The sequence below is a fragment of the Heptranchias perlo genome, chromosome 15 (assembly GCF_035084215.1).
Source record: "Heptranchias perlo isolate sHepPer1 chromosome 15, sHepPer1.hap1, whole genome shotgun sequence".
In the NCBI taxonomy this organism is placed as follows: Eukaryota; Metazoa; Chordata; class Chondrichthyes; order Hexanchiformes; family Hexanchidae; genus Heptranchias; species Heptranchias perlo.
Genome location: NC_090339.1, coordinates 35329076 through 35352590, shown reverse-complemented (window position 1 = coordinate 35352590; position 23515 = coordinate 35329076). Strand labels below are relative to the sequence as shown.

At 42.0% G+C, this 23515-nt stretch overlaps 1 protein-coding gene across 1 annotated transcript in view; it reads left to right on the top strand.

Annotated features, from left to right (window-relative positions):
* The window catches only part of LOC137332796 (solute carrier organic anion transporter family member 2A1-like), a 46659-nt gene that overhangs the window by 10522 nt on the left and 12622 nt on the right, over positions 1-23515 (top strand). Inside the window, exons 6-10 of the mRNA XM_067996733.1 lie at positions 6743-6870; positions 7763-7865; positions 14556-14720; positions 15623-15821; positions 21098-21257. Coding sequence (XP_067852834.1) covers positions 6743-6870; positions 7763-7865; positions 14556-14720; positions 15623-15821; positions 21098-21257 — 755 coding nt within the window. The remainder of the gene's footprint in view (positions 1-6742; positions 6871-7762; positions 7866-14555; positions 14721-15622; positions 15822-21097; positions 21258-23515) is intronic.

The window sequence follows — 23515 nt, the reverse complement described above, 5'->3', positions numbered from 1 at the left end:
CACCAATGAATAATTCCAGTATCCCATTAGTCAATAGTGTGGTGTCCCATTGGTAAATGGCATTGGTTTCCCATTGGTAAATAGTGTTTCTGTCTCACTAGCAATATTGCACTGGTGTCTGTTGGGGATTGGTGTTAGTGTCTATTTGATGGTACTGTTTTCTTTTTGGTAGATGGCATTGATTTCTCATTGGTAAATAGTTTGAAAATCCCATTAATGAACAGTGCTGGTTTCCCAGTGGTAAATGATACCATTGGTGAACCATGCTAATGTTCTGTTGTTCAATGATGCTGGTGTCCTATGGTGTCACAGCATACTGCCGGTCATGATTCATATTGCCATATGTTCCAAACACTTGGCATTGTGCTGCGTTTGGTGCTGGTTTGTTTTTACTGCCTTTTTGGGCCATTTTGCAGTTTACTGCTGATTTTTCCTTTTTTTTCACCACCTATATCATCCAAGTCCGCTGGAATTCATTTTGCCCTCAGGGAGCTTAGACTAAGGAGGAGTTGCAGAGAAATAATCAAAAGAAGCTCTGCCTGCACCTGAATCAGATTGCACAGTCCCGTCAAGAATACATATCCACAGACCCTGATAGAGCTACATTGACATATCAGAGAGAGAATATATGTTTTCCTCACTTATGTTTCACTAGAGATGCCTTATGCCTTTAGGATTGGGCCGCCATTGTGCCATCTTGCTGTACAATGTGAAAAGTAAGGCCCAGAAATGCTTGGAACTGCTCCACCAGCATAAGTGCAGTGAAGTGGCTATCAATGACCTCCACTGCTCATCCTATTGAAATGTTTGGGGTCAGGAGAAGATCATGTCATCAGCATATGGTTGGCAGGTTCCTATGCCACTCTAGGTGCATCTTAGGCATATACAATTAGAGGAGGGGACAGAAAAGGTAGCACTGACCAGCCACTCAATTAGAAGCCGGATGAGTTGTATAAGCAGGAAGATGCAACAAATAGAGCTGGCAATTTTTATGGGGGTCCAGGCCAGGACCTAGATCTGGAATGCCACTCAAAGTGCTGGCATGCCGGTTCATTCAGGCATACAGGGCGCTCAGCACTAAGGAGGCTGGAGTTGAGGATATTTCCAGAATGGGAATCGCCTCCCCCAGTCCCATGACCTCCAATATCATGGGCCATGATTGGACTGGACGTACACCAAAAGTGCACCTCTAGGCCCCATGAAATTTGGAGCCGTGGTCATGAGATGCTGAAAGTTAAAAGAGGACATGCACATTGACAGGCCATTCATAACCTGCATGCTCACCTGGGTTTCAGTAGGTTACACTGCATTATACAGCTGGGTTGTTTTACAATAACTTAAGGTGTGATGCCCTTGGAAGATGTGTGTAGTAAGGCTTTGCACTATACATTGCATCTTGAAGCTGTACCCTACTGAGGTATGAAAGGGCTGTAAGCTTGTGTGAGAGCTTGCCTTAGGCAAGCAGTAAGTGTGGAAAAAGTTGACATGCAACAATTGTTGGCATACAATCTTGGACCATCTACTTGATATATGGTGCTGTCAGGTTATCTTATCTTTCCAGATGCTTTACATAGAATTACAAAGCAATAGTGGAAGGCAGAGAAAACAAGGGCGAAAAACAAATAGGGCCACAGTGCAAAATAAAACTGAGATGACTAGCAATCTTAAAAAGACAAGTCTAAAGGCATTGTGTCTAAATGCGCGGAGCATTCGCAATAAGGTAAATGAATTAACAGCGCAGATAGATATTTATGGGTTATGATATAGTTGCAATTACGGAGACATGGCTGCAGGCTGACCAAGGATGGGAACTGAACATCCAGGGGTATTCAATATTTAGGAAGGACAGGCAAAAAGGGAAAGGAGGTGGTGTAGCATTGTTAGTAAAGGAGGAATTCAATGCAATAGTGAGGAAGGATATTGGCTCGGAAAATCACGATGTGGAATCTGTATGGTGGAGCTAAGAAACACCAAGGGGCAGAAAACATTGGTGGGCCCCCAAACAGTAGTGGAGATGTAGGGGAGGGCATTAAACAGGAAATTAGAGACGCATGCAAGAAGGGTACAACTATAATCATGGGTGACTTTAATCTACATATAGATTGGTCAAACCAAATTAGCAATAATATTGTGGGGGAGGAATTCCTGGAATGTGTACGTGATGGTTTTCTAGACCAATATGTTGAGGAACCAACTAGAGAATAGGCGATCCTAGACTGGGTATTGTGCAATGAGAAGGGATTAATTAACAATCTTGTTGTGCGTGTTCCCTTAGGGAAGAGCGACCATAACATGATAGAATTCCTCATTAAGATGGAGATTGAAGTAGTTGAATTAGAAACTAGGGTCCTGAATCTAAATAAAGGAAATTACAAAAGTATGAGGTACAAGTTGGTTCTGATAGATTGGGGAAATTTACTAAAAGGGATGACAGTGGATAGGCAATGGCTAATATTTAAAGAACGTGTGCAGGAATTACAAAAATTATTCATTCCTGTCTGGCACAAAAAATAAAACAGGAAAGGTGGCTCAAAGAAATTAGGGATAGTATTAGATCCAAAGATGAGACATATAGAATTGCCAGAAAAAACAGCAAGCCTGAGGATTGGGAGCAGTTTAGAATTCAGTAAAGGAGGACAAAGAGATTGATTAAGAGGGGAAAAATAGAGTATGAGAGTAAACTAGCAGGGAACATAAAAACTGACTGTAAAAGCTTCTATAAATATGTCAAGAGAAAAAGATTAGTGAAGACAAATGTAGGTCCCTTGCAGTCAGAAATGGGGGAAATTATAATGGGGAACTAAGAAATGGCAGAACAATTAAACACATACTTTGGTTCTGTCTTCACAAAGGAGGACACAAATAACCTGCCAGAAATGTTAGGGAACCAAGGGTCTAGTGAGAGGGAGGAACTGAAGGAAACCAGTACTAGTAAAAAAAATAGTCCTAGGGAAATTAATGGAGCTAAAGGCTGACAAATCCCCAGAGCCTGATAATCTACATCCCAGAGTACTAAAGGAAGTGGCCCTGGAAATAGTGGATGCATTGGTGATCATCTTCCAAAATTCTATAGACTCTGGAACAGTTCCTACAGATTGGAGAGTAGCAAATGTAACCCCACTATTTAAAAAAGGAGGGAGAGAAAAAGCAGGGAATTACAGACCAGTTAGCCTAACATCAGTAGTGGGGAAAATGTTTGAGTCTATTATAAAAGATAGGATAACAGAACACTTGGAGGGCATTAACGGGATTGGACAAAGTCAGCATGGGTTTATGAAAGGGTGCTTAACAAATCTTCTGGAGTTTTTTGAGAATGTAACTAGTAGAATAGATAGGGGAGAACCAGTGGATGTGGTGTACTTGGATTTTCAGAAGGCTTTTGAAAAGGTCCCACACAAGAGGTTAGTGTGCAAAATTAAAGCACATGGGATTGGGGGGCATATACTGGCATGGAATGAGAATTGGTTGACGGACAGGAAACAGAGAGTAGGAATAAACGGGTCTTTTTCCGGGTGGCAGACAGTGACTAGTGGGGTACCACAGGGATCAGTACTTGGGCCCCAGCTATTCACAATATATCAGTGATTTGGATGAGGGAACTAAATGTAACATTTCCAAGTTTGCAGACGACACAAAGCTCGGGTGGAATTGAATGGTGAGGAGGATGCAAAGAGACTCCAATGTGATTTAGACAAGTTAGGTGAGTGGGCAAGAACATGGAAGATGCAGTATAACGTGGATAAATATGAGGTTATCCACTTTGGTTGTAAAAACAGAAATGCAGATTATTATCTGAATGGTGATAGATTGGGAAAAGGGGAGGTGCAACGAGACCTGGGTGTCCTTGTACACCAGTCTCTGAAAGCGAGCATTCAGGTGCAGCAAGCAGTTAGGAAGGTGAGTGGTACGTTGGCCTTCATTGCAAGAGGATTTGAGTACAGGAGCAGGGATGTCTTACTGCAGCTATACAGGGCCTTGGTGAGACCACATCTGGAGTATTGTGTGCCGTTTTGGGCTCCTTCTCTGAGGAAGGATGTTCTTGCCATGGAGGGAGTGCAACGAAGGTTTACCAGACTGATTCCTGGGACGGCAGGACTGACGTATGAGGAGAGATTGGGTCGACTAGGCCTATATTCACTAGAGTTTAGAAGAATAAGAGGTGATCTCATCGAAACATACAAAATTCTAACACGACTAGACGCAGGGAGGATGTTCCCGATGGCTGGGGAGTCCAGAACCAGGGGTCACAGTCTCAGGATACGGAGTATACCATTTAGAACCGAGATGAGGAGAAATTTCTTCACACAGAGCGTGGTGAACCTGTGGAATTTTCTACCACAGAAGGCAATGGAGGCCAAGTCATTAGATGTATTCAAGAAAGAGATAGATATATTTCTTAATGCTAAAGGGATCAAGGGATGTGGGGAAAAAGCGGGAACAGGGTACTGAGTTAGACAATCAGCCATGATTATTTTGAATGGCGGAGCAGGCCTGAAGGGCCGAATGGCCTACTCTTGCTCCTATTTTCTATGTTTCTATGTTTCTACTTAGAATGTACAGCACAGAAACAGGCCATTCGGCCCAACAGGTCCATGCCCGTGTTTATACTCCACACAAGCCTTTCGCACCCTTCTTCATCTAACCCCATCAACATATCCTTCTATTCCTTTCTCTCTCATGTGTTTATCTAGCTTCCCCTTAAATGCATCCAAGCTTGTTGTCTCAACTACTCCTTGTGGTAGCGAGTTCCACATTCTTACCACTCTCTGGGTAAAGAAGTTTCTGCGGGTAAAGAATTCCCTATTGGATTTATTAATAACTATCTTATATTTATGGCCCCTAGTTCTGGCTTGCCCCGCAAGTGGAAACATCTTCACTACGTCTACCCTATCAAACCCTTTCTTAATCTTAAAGACCTCTATCAGGTCACCGCTCAGTCTTCTGTTTTCCAGAAAAAAGAGCCCCAGCCTGTTCAATTTTTCCTGATAGGTTTAACCTTTCAGTTCTGGTATCATCCTAGTAAATCTTTTTTGCACCTTCTACGGTGCCTCTATATCCTTTTTACAATATGGAGACCAGAATTGTTCACAGTATTCCAAGTGTGGTCTAACCAAGGTTCTATACAAGTTTAACATAACTTCCCTGCTTTTCAATTCTATACCTCTAGAAATGAACCCCAGTGCTTTGTTTCCTTTTTTTATGGCCTTATTAACCTACATCACTACTTGTGGTGATTTGTGTATCTGTACCCTCAGATCCCTCTGTTCCTCTACCCCACTTAGACTCTTATTTTCCAAGGAGTATGTGGTCTCCTTATCCTTCCTACCAAAATGCATCGCCTCACACTTAACTATATTGAAATTCATTTGCAAATTACACACCCATTCTGCAAGTTTATTAATGTCTTCCTGCATTTTGTCGCAGTCCTCCTCGGTATTAACTACATCCCCAATTAGGTATCGTCCGCAAATTTTGAAATTGTACTTCCGATTCCTAAGTCCATATCATTTATGTAAATGGTGAACAACAGTGGTCCCAGCACCGATCCTTGTGGAACACCACTTCCCACCTTTTGCCAGTCTGAGTAGATACCTTTAACCCCTACTTTCTGTTTTCTGTTTTGTAGCCAGCTTGCTAGCCATTCTGTTACTTGTCCCCTGACTCCACATGCTCTGACCTTAGTGTGCTTATGCATCTGTTCCCAGATCCTGCCGGTGGTGTACACAGCATTGAGCCTGGTCACCACCTGATGACAGGAATGTTGTATTGCTGTTTTCTGGTGGGTGCCCTGGAGTGCCAAACAGGGAAACCCTCCTTGCACCATCTCATGCAACTGCATAATCATTTCTTCAACCATCGAACAGGAGATTGGATTTTGTATCAGTTTGTCATTTGCTCACAGAATCTGTTTTGTGCTTCCACTTTGGGTTTGCTTTCATTTCATTTATGCCTGGCATTTTTACCCCCCTCCCCCATTCTTGGCAAAGGCTGACAAATATTGGTCACTATGTCGGCACTTACCTTCAAATGCACACATCCATTTAATTTGGACACTGGCCAGAGTTCCACATCACCCACTAGGTTTGCTCCCCTGCACAAGGCGAAAACTGCACAAGTAATATGAATAATTATTCAAATGAGCTGACAATAGAAAATTTGGGGCAGTCAGTTCACAGCACTGCAGCCAAGTACCCAGGTAAAAATGTCTAAATTGGCACCAATAGCGGAAAATCTCCCCTTAACTAGAAATGGGACCGAACAGGTTCAAATAAACAGCAGCAATGTGTCACTCAGCAAGGTTAAAGACCTCAATCCATGTGTCCAAGAAACTTCTACAGAACATTTTGAGCTGAGGGTTACAGACTGTCTTTTCACCTCTGGGACCTGTGTTTAAATCCAGCTCAGATGGGATGGAGATTTCCTGTCTATCTTAGGCAGCTGGTTAAGATCAATGATTTTTCACCTGTTCAGTGAGAATGAAGATCTCCTCCCTTGTGTCATTGTAAGGGTCCTATGTGAAGTGAGTTTAGACACGAGACCATAGCAAAAGCCTGTATGTCACTGCTAAAGCTCTTTGTATTTTGTGATATGTTCTCCTGGTGCTGATCATTGGATTTCTGTGGCTGGGACCAATGAAATAGGTTTTGTGAAGGTAAAAGAACTTGTGGAACAAAATAAAGGAAAATACGGAAAAATATTTAATTGAATAAAAACACTTACTTGACTGTGCCTTTAACTGCAGCTGAGTTGACGCCTTCAGACCCAAGGTGGGTTGGTGCCTGGTGGCTTGGGTTCCTTCTCATTGCTTCACTGGTGGCTCTCAGTTCCATTCCGTACTTCTTCTTTCCGAGAACAATGTCCAAGGAAGGGGTAAGTGGCAATTTGTAGTTTGCACGTGCCCAACTTGAAGTTTGTTGAACCTGGCTGTATTACTGCGTTCTGCTAATTTGCATGATGTGGGCGAGCACTAAGCGTAATTCACACCCCTTACTTCTTGCTTGCCCATTGTGGGGTGGAATTTTGTGTACTACTACAGGTCTTACAGGTCTCCTGGAGCTTAGGGGCGTGGGGGCAGCAATAGTGCTCTTTGTATTTTGCTGCTGCTATCCTGGAAGCAGCCCAGAAAAATGTCTTTAAGCAATTAGTAGCAGAAGCAAGGTAGCACAATTTTAGAAGGAGCCTATAAAAATCTTGCTGTGCAGCAGAGAAGGGATGTCCTCTTTCACTGTGATGACTGTCAGGTCAGCCAAAGGGTAGATAGGGGCATTTGGCAAGAGGTCATTAATTGTATCAATGCCATACGGTGCATGAGAGGTGGAAAAGTTCAAGGCTGAAGTGACCTTGAGTGGAAATTTCAACATAAGCAGGGATGTAAAGCAGGCAGTAGTGGAATGACCTCCCATTATACTACTCTGCCTGATTTTCCTTCCCATTGCTATTTTTTTGGATGCAATATCACCGTTGGTGCTCCATGCATTCCATGGGTTAGAATTGTACAGCTATGCATGAACCAGGTCCCATTTTTGGAGGAACAGAATGAAAATGTAGCATGAGAAAATTGCTGGCACTGTGTTACACAAGGAACATGAGGGAGCTTTGTGAGTACCCAAGAACAGGGTTTGTATCATTATTTCATGGTTAACACCTTTAATTTCACAATAAGAACATTCAACCAAGAGAATGCTCCAGATTATGTCTTCTAGTTACGTACAAGTGTGTTGGGGATTTACAGATAACTACTTTTTAACATCTTTGATTCTAGTTAGAAGAAGTGAAAGGACAAGAATCCAAACAGACACATCTCCTGAAATCTGAGACAATGGAATCAGGACTTCAAAATACCTCTCTGGTGGAGTTTATTAAGAGTAATGCTTAACTGTTTGTCCTTTTCTAAATGTCATCAATTGAGAGTAAGAGTTGTGTGTGAATGGCAGCTCCCCAATTAACAAAAGGCAGCTGTTTGCACCATTCCTCTAGGCAAGAGCTTTCCTTGGTCCTGCAGCTATTAACTTCATCTGCGCACAAAGCTTTAACTGGACTTGGAACCTACCTGTGCATGTTCTTGTATGCATATAATGATTGATTCCTATGTCCTTCCTGTATATCAATGTACAAGTCTATAATATTATTGATGAAAAGTATCTTACCTACTGTGATGAAATTCAGTGACATACAGGCTTTGATATTTACAGGGAGTCGTGGAGAGTGTGAGGGAGGCCGAAAACAGCCAAAGAACCTGGCAAGGCTGGAGACATGAAGGTTCTGCCGATCTTAAGGACTTGTAGCTCTGTCTCCTGCCTGACAGCTGGCCAAATGGACAGCCTGGCCGGCGGGCAGGAGGGAACACTAGCAGCAGAAGGCCACAACCGGGGACCCTTAGCGGATTGGGGTTGCGTTCCGCACATTTCACTTTTTAACAATCCCCTCTGTAATGGGGGTGGGGGGGAGGGAGGTTAATATCGAGGTCATTAAATTTGTTTCAGAGACATTGAATAACACTAAGAGTAACAATCCATTTTATTGCTGACTCTAGTTTCTTGCCTCTCAGGAATAACAAACTATCACATCGTAAAAGGAAATCTTTACAGTGTCATTAGTTTACCATAATTGCACTATTACTATCAGTGCGCTGTGAGACCCAGCAACACCACCGCAATTTACGTAACATGACTGACTGACACCACTATCAGTGGAGCTTCAGTTGATTCTGCATGCCCCACGGAACTGCCCCTCACCCTGGCCCACTTTTCAGAATAAGGGCCATTTATATACTTTGAATGAATGCCCATGCCAGTCACCGAGTAAGGAGGGCATTCGTATGAGTGGCCCAATCCGATATTTAAAACGCTAAAAAAATCCCCAGTTTTCAAGAGGCTGGTTTCCGTACTGTAATTGATCGCTGACAGACAGGAAGTCAAAGGGACGGAACTCAGCGTAATTGGATCCAGCCCAGATTCTTCCCTTGCCTGCCCAGAACCCCATGGAAATGCCAGGGGGGTTCTCCCAGTCTCCTGCTGTAACTCTGGTGGGAGACCGGTGGACCCTCCCCCCAAAAAAGAAATGGCGTTTACAGCTATTTATATGTTTCTCTGGGGATTCCCGCAACCTCATGCCAAAATTAGAGTGGTACAGCCGTAAATGTAACAACCCTCACTGATTTTCAGGACCTCTATTTACAATCCCAGGGCCACAGAAATTTGGGGCCTTTATGTTTACTATTTCAAGTAAAATCACATACATATTTTGAAAGAAAGCATTTGCAATTTTTCCAGAAATAGAGAATAAACAAAATTTTCCTGCGTTTACAATATTGCTAGATAGAGTGACCAAAGGAAATCATTTCCCTCTGTTTTCAAAATAAATCTAATTTAATAAATACATTTAATTTAATTCCTCCCTGATTAACCATAAATGGTTTTTATAAATATCAGCTTCATGCTCACAGTTGGGAAATAGCAAGGGTATAATTTGTTTAGTTTGCAGAGATGGCTTCTGATGTAACAATTCTGCCATTTAAAAATTTCTGTTTCCTCTGGCAATTATAGTGATGCCATGTGTAGGACAGTCTATAATACCCAATGCTGTTAGAACCAAGACACCAGCTGGGTAAAGGTCTCTGCAACCCTGAGTCAGAATGTACAGCTAATTGCTCCAAGCGACTCAGCTTCAATTTGAAGCAGGGATATAGTCATTCTTCAATCTGCTTAGCTTTAACCTGGGATGGAGTATACAGGCCCTAATCTTCAAGCTGCTCAGCTTTTCATGGAATTGAGATAATCTGACTTCACATCAGGTAGTTTAGAAATATAAATTTCTGTTTTACAAGCCAGAAAACAGTAATGGCACAGTACCTTATAAAGGGCACTCTCTAATCTTCTTAATTATGGTTGCAGTGAAGGGTCAGTTAACGTTATGGGCAGTATTGTCCCCGTCCAATTTTACCATGATGCTAATACTGCTCCCATATCTGGCATGAAGGGTTGATCTTCTAAGATATCTTTCACACTCCTGCACAGAATACAAGCAACACCTTGTCATTTGATGGCAATCCCTCTCACCATCAGCTTTGATCCTCTCTATTGTAACCTTCCTTGTCTTTTTTATTCTATCATTATTACTGTTCTTCCCTTATCAGTTCAAATCTGCAGTCAATTTTCTGTTAGGAGTCCAGTGACTGTGCAATTGGAAATGATCGAGTGCATCTTGTGTTGCAGGAGCAGAGATGGGAAACTCCCGTTTTTTCCAAGATCTTCTCATTTAAATAATCATCCAGTGCTCGGAATGCTGATTGGGCCATGCACTGGGAGCATGGCTGGGGGTGGGGTAAGGGGCAGGTCCAGTGCTGCACCATAAAAGAACAGCTACTACATCTTAAAGGGGGACTTGAGCTTTTTGTGACATTGTTTGCAAATTGTTTTTTGTCGGATTTTTGAGCATGACCCAGGAGATAGATTACAAGGGCCCAGAGAGGAGGGAGACCTGAAGGTTATGCTCAGAGAGGTAAGGCAAGGGAGAGTGCAATCTTTGCGTTGGAGGGACGTCATGCTCAGAAGTCAACTGTCCGGACAGCATGGGAAGAGGTGACAGAGCAGGTCAACAGAATGTCTTCAATCACAAGTTTGACATCTTGAAGAAGTTTGCTAAGGTTAATGCCTGCTGAATGTACCTCTTTCAATGCTATTGTATGACATGGCAGCAAATATTCAGGTAGGAATGTTGACTAGTGTAGCTTCCAGGATACCTGCTGTCTACCTTCATAGTCACACACAACCTGCACTTTGATGAAATGGAAGGCCTTCTTATTCAGAAATGCTATCGCACTGGTGAAAGGATGACCACATTGATTCCATCAATGAGAACCTGTACTCTTAAGAAGCCAGTTGCTCTTATAAAGTGAAGAATTGTCACACTTCTTAGGAAAAGTGATGAAGTCCTTTTCCATAACAAACAATGCATGAGTGACCTGCTGTATGCAGCGGTGCACTACAGACTCGCTGATCTGGTAGATGTCACCTGAGGCAGTTTGAAAGAAGCTAATGGCATAGATGTTGAACAAATGTAAGGAATCTTACAACACCAAGTTATAGTCCAACTGTTTTATTTGAAAATCACTAGCTTTCGGAGGCTTTCTCCTTCGTCAGGTGAGCAAGTGACGAAGGAGAAAGCCTCCGAAAGCTTGTGATTTTCAAATAAAACAGTTGGACTATAACCTGGTGTTGTAAGATTCCTTACATTTGTCAACCCCAGTCCAGCACCGGCATCTCCACATCATAGATGTTGAAGGCAGTAGTGATTTTCAACAGCAGAGAGAGTGCTGTTCCAGTCAGGGAGGAGGTTTGGAGGTCTGATTGAAGAAGGTAGCACAGAAGATGGTACGACTGCCTCTCCGGTGAAATGTAGGTGGTGAAGACAGCTCCTTGAGCATGACCAAGTAACTGTGGCATTGTCTATATATCCACCGCCTTGGGTAGGAGCGGGTCAGCTGAACCCTCCTCCTATGCAGGGTCAGGAAAAGTGAGTACAGTTGCTGATTCACCCACATCCTGTATTGTTCAACACCAGCCCCCTCCTCCATCACTCTGTCCGCTTGCCTACCCCATCACGTCACTCCTCACACCCACTTAAGTGTCAACGGCATCAAACATCCTTCACTTTCCATGCACTTCCTCAATAGCCCATTTATTCACCCGCCACTGCCACTCACCCCAATCCTGATGCAATGTGGTGTATCTGTCTGATAGTCACCCTCTGATGCATATGTTTCATGGTCAGCCTCACCCAAAGCAATGCATTCATAGGGTGAATACGTCACCTTCAGTCACTCACAGACCTGTTCTTTCTCCCCTTGTAGGAGAAGAGAGCACAAAACGCATAGGAGAGGAGCTGAACTAGAGGTAGCCCACCACATAGTGGAGGTGACTGATGTGGAGGAGAAGACCACGAAAATAAGTCGGACTGTCTTATGCCTATCCATCGGAGATGGAGAGACTGGCGATCCACAGATGGCTGGTGACAGAACTTTAATATCTTTCACACACATAATGAATTGATTATGTCAATGATATAGCTGTGCCTGACCTCAGTTTGGTCACTGGAATTATTGTCACTTTTGCAATAAATCATTAATATCGCTTTTTGTTTTCTACCAGAGCCTTCACGCCTTCACGAGGAATCAGCAGAAATGGAAGGCAGCGATTGCTCAGAGGAGTTCATTCCTTCTGAGGGTGCACCGTCACAGGACATACAGCCACGCACCAGCACTGATACTCGCACTTCGGTGGGCCCAGTTAGACAGTTAGTTGGGTTGTCACCTGGTGATTCACCACTCACAAGTGAGCACAAGCAGATACTGATGGCAGCGGCTGCTGTGGAGAGTCCGAGTCAGGAGGCACACTGCACTCCAAGCTCTGCTCAGCTGGGCATTGATGCTGAACCCCGGGGGCCATCGATGAGGAGGAGAACGATGCAGGATAGAGATGCAGCAGCACCTATGTGAATAGAAAACGTGCCACGCACACTCTCCATAATAGCGGAGAGGATGGAGGAGTCCAACTCCATCGCTACTGGATTGGTGGTGCAGGTAAGTGCAAGAATGTCTGCGATGCAGAGAATGGTAGCCTCCATTGAACTCCAAGCACGTCTCTCTAATGAGTCCATGCAGGCCATGACAACGGCTGTGTGGACTCTGGATGCCAAAATGTCTGCCGCCTTAAAAGGCAGACAAGTACTTTAGCCATGGCCTTAGAACGTAGCACATCTGCTCACCAATCTGCTGGCCAGCAGGGTGGTAGGAGTGATGTTGCACTGGCCCAGGAAAGGGATGATGGCAAAAGGGGACATGGAAGTGGGGACTCCACTCAAAGCACTCCCACGTCTCATCTGTTGCCCCCCTCCCCCCCCCACAACCAGTACCCGCAATGCTGCCTCCTCTCCCGTTGGCCGAGTCTGCCCCTGCACAGGTGCAGGCGGAGCAGTCTTTCGCGGTGCCCTCACAGGTTCCAAAACCCAGAGATCATAGGCCGAGAGCATCTCAGCAGTCAGGACAGGGACCTGAGCAACCTGCCACTATCTCTGCTGAAATCACAGGGGATGCACCACGTAGAAGCGGTAGAAAGAGCAAGGCTAAGTAATTGTAATTCACCAAGGGTATGCACAAGGGTGTTTGACAAGCGGTCATGTTGTTAATTTATGTTTTTTTTTGTTATGGCACTTTAAATTGAATCATTATCACCACCACGGCCATTATTGAGTCCCTTTTGTGAATTTGCTCTTTCATGTGTTTCATCATGAATGCCAAAACATGATGCCATCCATTGGGCTCATGTGCAATAGGCGTATGCGTGGTTGAAGGACTGTTTTATACAAAGTGGGGGGGTGGTTTGATAGTGGTGGCGATGGTTGTTCCAGGCGGCCGGAGTATTTCAAAGTCTTCAATTTGCACATCTCATTATGAGAACCTGTTGAAGATGAGGGCATCCCTGGCATCACGGGCACCAATGTATGCAGCTGCTCTGGCAATGGGTTCCCCATTTTCATTTTCCTCCACCTCCGATGTACTGTGGATTAGATCCATTGTGCCCCCACCGTCCTGATCTTGTCAGTTTGAGGGGCTCCAAAATGTAGGTAAATTTGTCTGAACACAAGAATCCTCAGTCTCAACAAAGAAATCTCAGTCTAAACACAAAGAACTCCCAGCCAAACATTTGTCTGAAAGAACTGAGTGCCCAGATGCAATACCTCACCTTTTATTGAGATGCATCAATCACTGGTTTAAAGGGTCAAATGACTCTCAGCTGCAACTCGCCTCCATTCCAATGGCGTGTTTCAGAAGCCACAGGAGACAAGTTCAGGAGTAGATAAATCTGTTTCTGTTGCAGAATCCACAAAAAGTTAAGTACCTAAAGTGTTTCAGCTACCTGAATTGGCCCTTTAAATGTCGGCCCGCCGGCTTTAAGTGAGGACGGGACTTCTGGATTTCTGTTCTGCGTGCACATCTAAACATGCCTGGATTAAACCTGGAATTGGGTGCGTTGGAGCCGGGATGTGGCCCTGCTCCAAAAAGCTGCTACTTTAACCTCCCACCTGCCCCCAGCCTACCCGTTCTTGGGGGTTAAAATTAACCCCTCTGTGTCTGTTGTACACCTGCTGCCCTGGTGCACGGCAGCACAGGCTCTACCCTTTAATCTTTTGAACATTGATGGTTTCCTGACTATGGATCCTATCCTTCACCTGGGTTTCTCAATTTAGAACTCAGAAACACTCTGTCCTGAAAACTGGGTTGTACCATATGATCATCATCTTAATTTTCTGTTTTTCCTAATTTCCAGCATTCACAGTTCTTTTTTTAATCTCTCCTGAAGGTAAGTGACTTTATTCTGACAGGAAGCAATGGGAAGCCAGACACTGTACCTAATCCTGAATTTAAGGCTTGGACAGCCAAATATTATTCCTGGCCCTGGCTTCAACTGCTCACCTTACCAAGTTAACAAAAGCTTAGGTTGAGATGTTATTGGATGCCTTTCCTCCTTACATGAATATGTGTGTTTGCTTTGCAGGTTTCCCAGTCACCTTGCTTGGAATGCTCAGGAATCCTATTTTTCTCTTCACTGTGATTGCAAAATGCAGCTTTTCCATTATGATTTCTGGGCAAGCAACATTCCTAGCCAAATATATGGAAAGGCAGTTCTCAATAACTGCTCCATTTGCAAACATCCTGATAGGTGAGGGTTTGGAAGGAGACACATTTGTTGCAGCATGTGCACAAGGGTTATATGTTCATGAATAGAGAGATAAAGGACAGTGCTGTTTGATTGAAAACTATTATAAAGCCCATGATGGCTTGGAGTGTCCAAGCCTTTCTCTAACTTGCATCATAGATGCTGTGGTGAAGTCAGGAGGCTCACAGGCAGCAACGGGAATAAAAATAACATTTTGGCAGAAATACTTTAAATCAGTAAATGCACCTTTTGTTGATCTAATTACCGTATTGAACTCAAAAATACTAATAAGTGACCCACCTCCAAACCCAAATTTTGAGCCTGGATATTGGGGTGCAACCTAACAAGAGCTAGCATCCTCAGAAGATGGATCAGGAAAACTGAGTGAAAAATAATCAGAGACATAGATAGGATGTCATTTAGCCAGGAATGTGAACAGAGAATCAGAACATAAGGCTTGATTGTTGTTAGCAATTACCAGACTTCCAGCAAAAGAAGCTGATCTTGTGTCAATTAATTCCCTTAAAAATGAATAAGTAACTGTTTAAGAAGGGATTGCAGGATATAAAGATAAGGGCAGATATAGATGATCAAAGGACACTGATTGCTTTTCAGGGACAGGCAGAAAGCTTACAACTGCGGCTGGTGCCTCCCTCAGGAAATTGAGTGATGGAGCAGACTCCATTATGAGGCACATTGTGCACACTCAACAAACAGAAAAGGCTTGATGGGTCAAAAGGCCGTTTCTTGTTTCATACTTTCTTATGTTCTTTTAATGAGCAGCCCATGTGGCATGGTCATGGAGACAATGTGGTAGGGGAACACCTTGGTTTCGTCAGTGGTTGAATTTGGTTTGGTGAAGATAATGAATTATATTTACCTGAATCCCTATTCCTGTTTTCCAGGTAGCTTTATTGTTCCCATTTCCACAATTGGAATTCTCCTTGGTAGTGTTGTGGTGAAGAAATTTGAGATCTCAGATAAGAATTCTGCTTGCTTCTGTTGTGTCGTTGTCTTCATTTCCATCATTGTGTCTATCCCCACATTATTTCTGGGCTGTTCAACACAAAGAATTGCAGGCATCAACGATCACGCCACTAACAGGTAATATTGTGCATGGTAATGATACCAACTGGACTATATATCACATATTATCAGTATCACCACATGCTGTATATCATAAGCTACCTATATTGCCATACTGTATGTGACATTTTATCCATACTACCAGCACCACATATCACATGCTAGTTAGACAGCCCACACTGTATATTTTCTATCTGTATGATACAATATTTGATGGACTGTAGTACAAGGCTTGCTGAGTGATCCAATTAATTGCATCAGTTAAAAAACTGACTCGAAGAATAAACATCGGAATGATGCATCTCTTCACTTCCAGTTAATGAGTTGAATGCAGTATCCACACTGCCAGCATTGTATATCACACAATATTCATACTGGCCAAACTATATATCATGCTGTATCCACATAACGCATTTATATCACATGGCATAGACAGCTCACAATGCACATCACACGGTAATCATACCACCAGACATGTACCTCACATATATTCATTGAGCCTGCATTGTATATTAGGGGTTCAGGTACATAGATCATTGAAGTGTCATGAACAGGTGCAGAAAATAATCAATAAGGCTAATGGAATGCTGGCCTTTATATCTGGAGGACTGGAGTACAAGGGGGCAGAAGTTATGCTGCAGCTATACAAAACCCTGGTTAGACCGCACCTGGAGTACTGTGAGCTGTTCTGGGCACCGCACCTTTGGAAGGACATTTGGCCTTGGAGGGAGTGCAGCGTAGGTTTACTAGAATGATACCCGGACTTCAAGGGTTAAGTTACGAGGAGAGATTACACAAATTGGGGTTGTATTCTCTAGAGTTTCGAAGGTTAAGGGGTGATCTGATCGAAGTTCATAAGATATTAAGGGGAACAGATAGGGTGGATAGAGAGAAACTATTTCCGCTGGTTGGGGGAGTAGGGGGCACAGTCTAAAAATTAGAGCCAGACCTTTCAGAAGCGAGATTAGAAAACATTTCTACACACAAAGGGTGGTAGAAGTTTGGAACTCTCTTCCGCAAACGGCAATTGATACTAGCTCAATTGCTAAATTTAAATCTGAGATAGATAGCTTTTTGGCAACCAAAGGTATTAAGGGATATGGGCCAAAGGCAGGTATATGGAGTTAGATCACAGATCAGCCATGATCTTATCAAATGGCTGAATGGCCTACTCCTGTTCCTATGTTCCTATATTACACGGTATCCATATATCCTGTAACATGTATGACACGGTATCCATACAGCCTAAATGGTATATCACACAATATCCATATTGCCAGCACTGTATATCATACCTTATTCATATCGCCCTCATTGTATATTACATGTAATCCAGACATCCCACACCGAATATCACATGATCTCCTTACCACGTATTCCCCTACTGTATGCTAGTGCCTCCCACTCTGATTACCATGTCTTTGGTATCAGCACACTGTTTATTTCAATCAATTCTGACATTCTTAGCACAAATAAAATGGTTACTAGCCTTGATTTTCCACGGAGGTTGTCCTTATATCCTACCATAACTTAGGCAGGAGACTGGCAGTACATGTGGAGAAACAACGTAAATGGCTGTTGTTTCTCTGGGGGTTCCACCGATCTCCTGCCGAAGTTACGGTGGGACATTGGGGCAATCCCCATGGAAATTCAGAGAGCAGGAGAAATGTTTTTTTACACAAAGGGTTACATCGAGTTACATCAAAACTGCAGCACAGTAACAGGCCCACCTGGCCTATGCCGGCGTTTATGCTCCACTCCAGCCTCCTCCCTCCTTCGTTCATCTAACCCTGTCAGTATACCCTTATATTCCTTTATCCCTCATGTGCTTATCTAGTTTCTCCTTAAGTGCATCTAAGCTATTTGCCTCAACTACTCCTTGTGGTAGCGCGTTCCACATTCTTACCATTCTTTGGGTAAAAACGTTTTTCCTGAATTCCCTACTGGATTTATTAGCGACTATTTTATATTTATGACCTCTAGTTTTGGACTCACCTAAAAGTAGAAACATTTTCTCTACATCTACCCTATCAAACCCTTTCATTATCTTAAAGACCTCTATCAGGTTACCCCTCAGCCTTCTCTTTTCTAGAGAGAAAAGCCCCAGCCTGTTCAGCCTTTCCTGATATCCTCTCAGTTCTGGTATCATCCTTGTGAATCTTTTTTTGCACCCTCTCGAATGCATCTATATCCTTTCTAGAATATTGAGACCAGAACTGTGCACAGTACTCCAAGTCTGGTCTAACCGAGATTCTATACAAGTTTAACATGACTTCTCTGCTTTTCAATTCTATCCCTCTAGAAATGAACCCCAGTGCTTGATTTGCCTTTTTTTAAGGCCTTGATAATCTGCATTGCTACTTTTAGTGATTTGTGTACCCGCACCCCTAGATCCGTCTGCTCCTCTACCCCATTTAGGCTCTTATTATCCAAGCAGTATGTGGCCCCCTTATTCTTCCTACCAAAATGTAATGCCTCACACTCATCTATATTATTATTAACTTGCAGAATGGGCATGTAATTGGCAAATGAATTTCAATATAGATAGGTGTGAGGTGATGCATTTTGGTAGGAAGAATAAGGAGGCCCATACTACTTAGATAATAAGAGTCTGAAGGGGATAGAGGAGCAAAGGGATCTAGAGGTACAGATACACAAATCTTGCATTTTGACGCATTCTTCTTTTGTATTAACTACACCCCCCAATTTGGTGTGGTCCTCAATTTTGAAATTGTACTTCCAATTCCTGAATCCAAATCATTAACATAAATTGCGAACAGTGGTCCCAGCACTGATCCCTGTGAATCATCACTTCCTACCTTTTGCCAGTCTGACTACATACCCTTAGCCTCTACTCTCTGTTTTCTGTTTCGTAGCCAACTTGCTATCCATTCTGCTACGAGTCCCCTGACTCCACAAGCTCTGACCTTAGTCATGAGTCTACAATGTAGTACCTTATCAAAGGCCTTTTGAAAATCCAAATATATTACATCTTCTACATTACCCTTATCTACTCTTTCTGTTACTTCTTCAAAGAAATCAATAAGGTTGGTCAAGCATAACTTTCCCTTCTGAAATCTGTGCTCACAATTCTTTATTATATTTTTATTCTCTAGATGTTTTTCTATTACATCTTTGAGTAAAGATTCCATTATCTTTCCTACCACCAATGTTAAGCTAACTGGTCTATAGTTCCCTGGTCTTGTTCTATCTCCCTTTTTAAATATAGGAATAACAATAGCTATCCTCTGGCACTATTCCCATTTCTAATGAATTTATATATATATATATATATATATATATATGTAATAGTGCCTCTGCTACCTCCTCCCTAACTTCTTTTTAATATTCATGGATGCAATCCATCTGGACCAGGGGTTTTATCCTCTCTAAGTTTGATTAGTTTATCAATTATCTCCCCCCTTTCCATCTTAAATGTTTTTATGTCTTTTTTGATCTCTTCTAATGTCATGCACATCTTCTTAGTCTCCCTGGTAAATACTGAGGCAAAGTAACTATTCAATATTTCTGCCTTTTCGCTGCCATTACCTGTGAGTTTATCTTGTGCATCCCTTAGTGGCCCTATCCCTTTTCTGATTTTACTTTTGTTATTTATGTGTCTGTAGAATACTTTACTATTTCTTTTTATATTCCTTGACAATTTAATTTTATAGTTCCTCTTTGATTTCCTATTTTTTTTACTTCTTTCCTAACCTCTTCATATTCCCTTTTGTCATCCTCTCCCTTATTGTTTATGTACTCAGAGTATGCCTTTTTCTTTAGTTTCAATTTTACCATTATTTCTTTATTCATCCATGGTGTTTCATTATTGGCTAGTTTATTCTTGCTTTCTAGAGGAATATATTTCTCCTGAACTCTATTGAACACTGTTTTAAATATTTCCCACTGCTGTTCTATATGTTTGTCTGACAATTTTTTTTTCCAGTTTACCTTCCTTAGTTCCATTCTCATCCCCTGAAAATTAGCTTTTTTCCGATCTGTTACTTTGGTCTTTGTCTTATTTATGTCTTTCTCAATCATTATTTTAAACCTTATTGTATTATGATCGCTATTACCTATATGTTCCTCTACGCTTACTTTTCTTATCTGCTCTGGTTCATTTTCCATGACTAGATCCAGCAGTGATTCCTCTCTTGTTGGGCTTCTCACATACTGGGTTAGAAAGGAGTCCTGTACACACTGTAAAAAGTCCATTCCTCTTTCCCTACCTTTTCTTGCCAGTTTATTTGGGGGGTAATTGAAATTGCCCATGATTATTATTCGATGCTTTTTATTCATTTCATAGATTTGTCTACATATTTCATCCTCCACTTCCCTCCCACTATTAGGTGATCTGTAGAATATACCTATCCCTTCTTATCCTTTGTCTCACTCCATATGGATTCTGTTTCTATCTTAATGTTACTTATGTCCCTTTTCTCTATTGTCATTATGTTGGCACTGATTAGTACAGCTACCCCATCCACCCCCACCCCCCCTTCTTCCTTCCCTATCCTTTCTAAATATGTTATATCTTGCAATATTTAACCACCAATCCTGTTCCTTATGTAGCCATGTTTCAGTTATCCCTACCACACCTGGATCCTCGCTATGAATTATTGCCTCCAGTTTCCCCCCTTTTCTTTTGGATGCTGTGCACATTGCTGTACAGGCAATTTAATTTGTTTTTAGTAATTGTTTCCCTCACTTTATTTTTAACAGTCATTTTGTACTTATTTTCTATGACTCTAATTGTTCCCTGACAGTTCATGTTAACCTTATTCCTTACCTTGGTCTGACCTTTACTCTCATTTCCTATTTCTTTTTTGTTTAGACTTATGTTATGTTCACCAGATCCCTCCCTCTGTCTTACTAATTTAAAATCCTTTCAACAGCTCTATTTAGCCTCTCCGCTGGGCCACTGGTCCCATTCTGCTTCAGGTGGAGCCCATCCCAATGGTACAACTCCTTCTTGTCCAAGTACTGGTGCCAGTGTCCCATGAAATGGAACCCCTCCTTCTTGCACCAGTTTTTCAGCCAGAAGGTTGTTAGATTGCGGAATGCATTATCTGGGTTACTGATTGAAGTAGACACAATGTTAACACTTAAGAATAGATTAGATGAGTGGTTGAAGGAAAAGGGAATAAAGAGTTATGGGATCAGGCGAACACATGGGATTAGGACTATGGCTCGTGTAGGGGATAAACACCCAACATGGACTGGTTGGGCCGACAGCCTGTTCCAATGTTGTAATTTCTATGTCATTCTATGTAACTCACATTTCTGTGTTCCAGAAATACTGCCTCAGGCCTTGTTTCCTCCTGTAACATGAACTGCCAGTGTCTGGCCACAGCCTTTAACCCAGTGTGTGGTGCAGATGGAGTTGAATATGTAACGCCTTGCCATGCTGGCTGTAAAAAACGTTTATTCAACATGACTGCTAACAAAATCCAGGTAAAAGTTAAACCTTCAGACAGACATATACATACATTCATAAATGCATGGCCTTCAAGGTAAATGGATCACTATGGTGGAATTCTTGACAGATGAAAGCACCAACTAACATAGGTCATTGTGTTAGTTAATCACAACCATGTGCTTTGTGAATGGGTTGTCCTTTCCAGATCTCAGTGACAACAAACCTGGATGTAGATTCCTTTGTGTAGAGCTAATCAGTTAATCAATTTTCCTGTTCACTTTGCAGACTACCAAAATGGGTTTTACCTAACAGAACTGACTAAAATATAGGGTTCACATGTAAATTGGGGCTGAGTTTCTCACATTAGCAGCAGGGTCTATTCAGCAAATCAGTGTGATCTTTGGGATACCAAACTAGCCTGAAGTCATTGGTTAAAAACCAGCAATTGTCTAAGGGGTTGTCGGAGATAGAGTTGGCGCAACTGTGCCAACACAGTTCAATAGATAATTTAATCATTTATTGTGAAATATGTAATTTTTTATTTTTATTTTGTTTAAACCCTTTATTCAGTTATTGAGAAAAAAAAAGTGGATTGAAAATTTTCAGATGGAAAATGTTCTTCTGAAAATTTTTCGGAAAGCATTTTGGGCAATTTGTCAGTGTCTCTCGGTGGCCGGTTTGTACAATCACAAGTGATGAGTTTACATAAGTGATTTCCATTATAAATGTGGACATAGAATTTTAAAATAAAAATAAGTTGGCAGAAAAGTCTGATGAAAATAGTGACAACAGGAAGTAAGGTTTGTAGCCAGGAAGTGTGGCAGATCTAAGATTTTTAAAAAGATATAGATATGGACATCAAATTTATTAAAATAATCCTTAAATGCACTTGAATATAGATAAACTTGCGCCATTTTTATCTCATTGGCTAATTCTTCTTAAGTGACTGACTTCCAGCCATATTTCCCAATCCTGATTCACCACTAGCTGCAGCACACCAAGGAGAAATGAGGTGGTATGTTTGAACCACAACTTAATATACTAAGTTCAGTAATTTACTAAAGGCATTGCAGTAATTTTAAAAATGCTTCAAATACTGCATCTCCCCCCACCCAACCCTCCTACCACTTGCCCAGCACTAAACAATGAACTGTAACCTGGCCACCCCCGAGTATTGGCTCTCCAGCCATCATCATGTCTTCCATCACAATTCTGCTTCCCATCTCCAACCCCTTCCCCAACGCCCTCCCCCCAATTCCTGCCACTGACGGGGGAATCAGCTCTCCTCTATTTACCCTCTTTAGAAAGTGTGCATTCAACTGTATCATTTGGCACATTGCTAAAGAACAGCTCACAAGGAATGATATCAGAAGCAAATGGCTGACATTGTAATAAAACAGCTGATTCAAAATCTTCCACCACATTTGAGCATGTACATGGCCAGCCTTGTGTTCCAGCTCCAACCACTCTTAGGAGAGCACACTTCAAATAAAATTAGTACTATTAAAAAAAATCAACCTACATGACTCCTCAATCATTTTGCGTTCAGAAAAACACAGAAATCTCCTTTATGTAGAGGCTGACTTCCTATATAATAATGGCACTGACATGGCTGTACTCTTCCATTAACTCAGATTTTATCTTGAATGGCATGATACACAGTATTAAACTTTTTATCTTCTCTAATAACAATTCCTAATAAAACTGAACAAACAAAACAAATTATTTTACTTATCAACATTCATCTCAACACATTTATTGTAAAATACTCCCATAAGCTTCCCCTTTACAATTGCCACACTTCAGGCCCTCACAATTTCTCCCAATTCCAAAACCTCTTTCATTCCTCTCAAATTGACACCCACCAAATTCCCAATAGCCACTTCTCCCACAAAACACCTTGCCAATACATGCCAATTTTAACATCTAAACATCACAACCGTACTCCAAATTCCAGACTACATGAGAAACCACAGGAGAGCCACTAATATCATTAACATTTTACATCTGCATGTTCTGTTCCAAATATCCTCCGCCCTCTAACCCCATTCACCTGAAGACTACATTTGGTCTTGATTCCCTGTGTGCAACACCATGGGAGATTGACTAGTAACTTTTATTTTTAGGAGATTAGAGAGGTTGAGTGGAGAATCAACATGGCCACTGAAAGAACTTTGAACTTTTTTTTTCAGAGACCTTGGGAGTTTTTTGTGAATTCAGTGAATGGGAGCATTTGCAAAGTACAGTATGAGCAGCTCTATTTCATTCAATATCATAAGAGACCACTGCATGA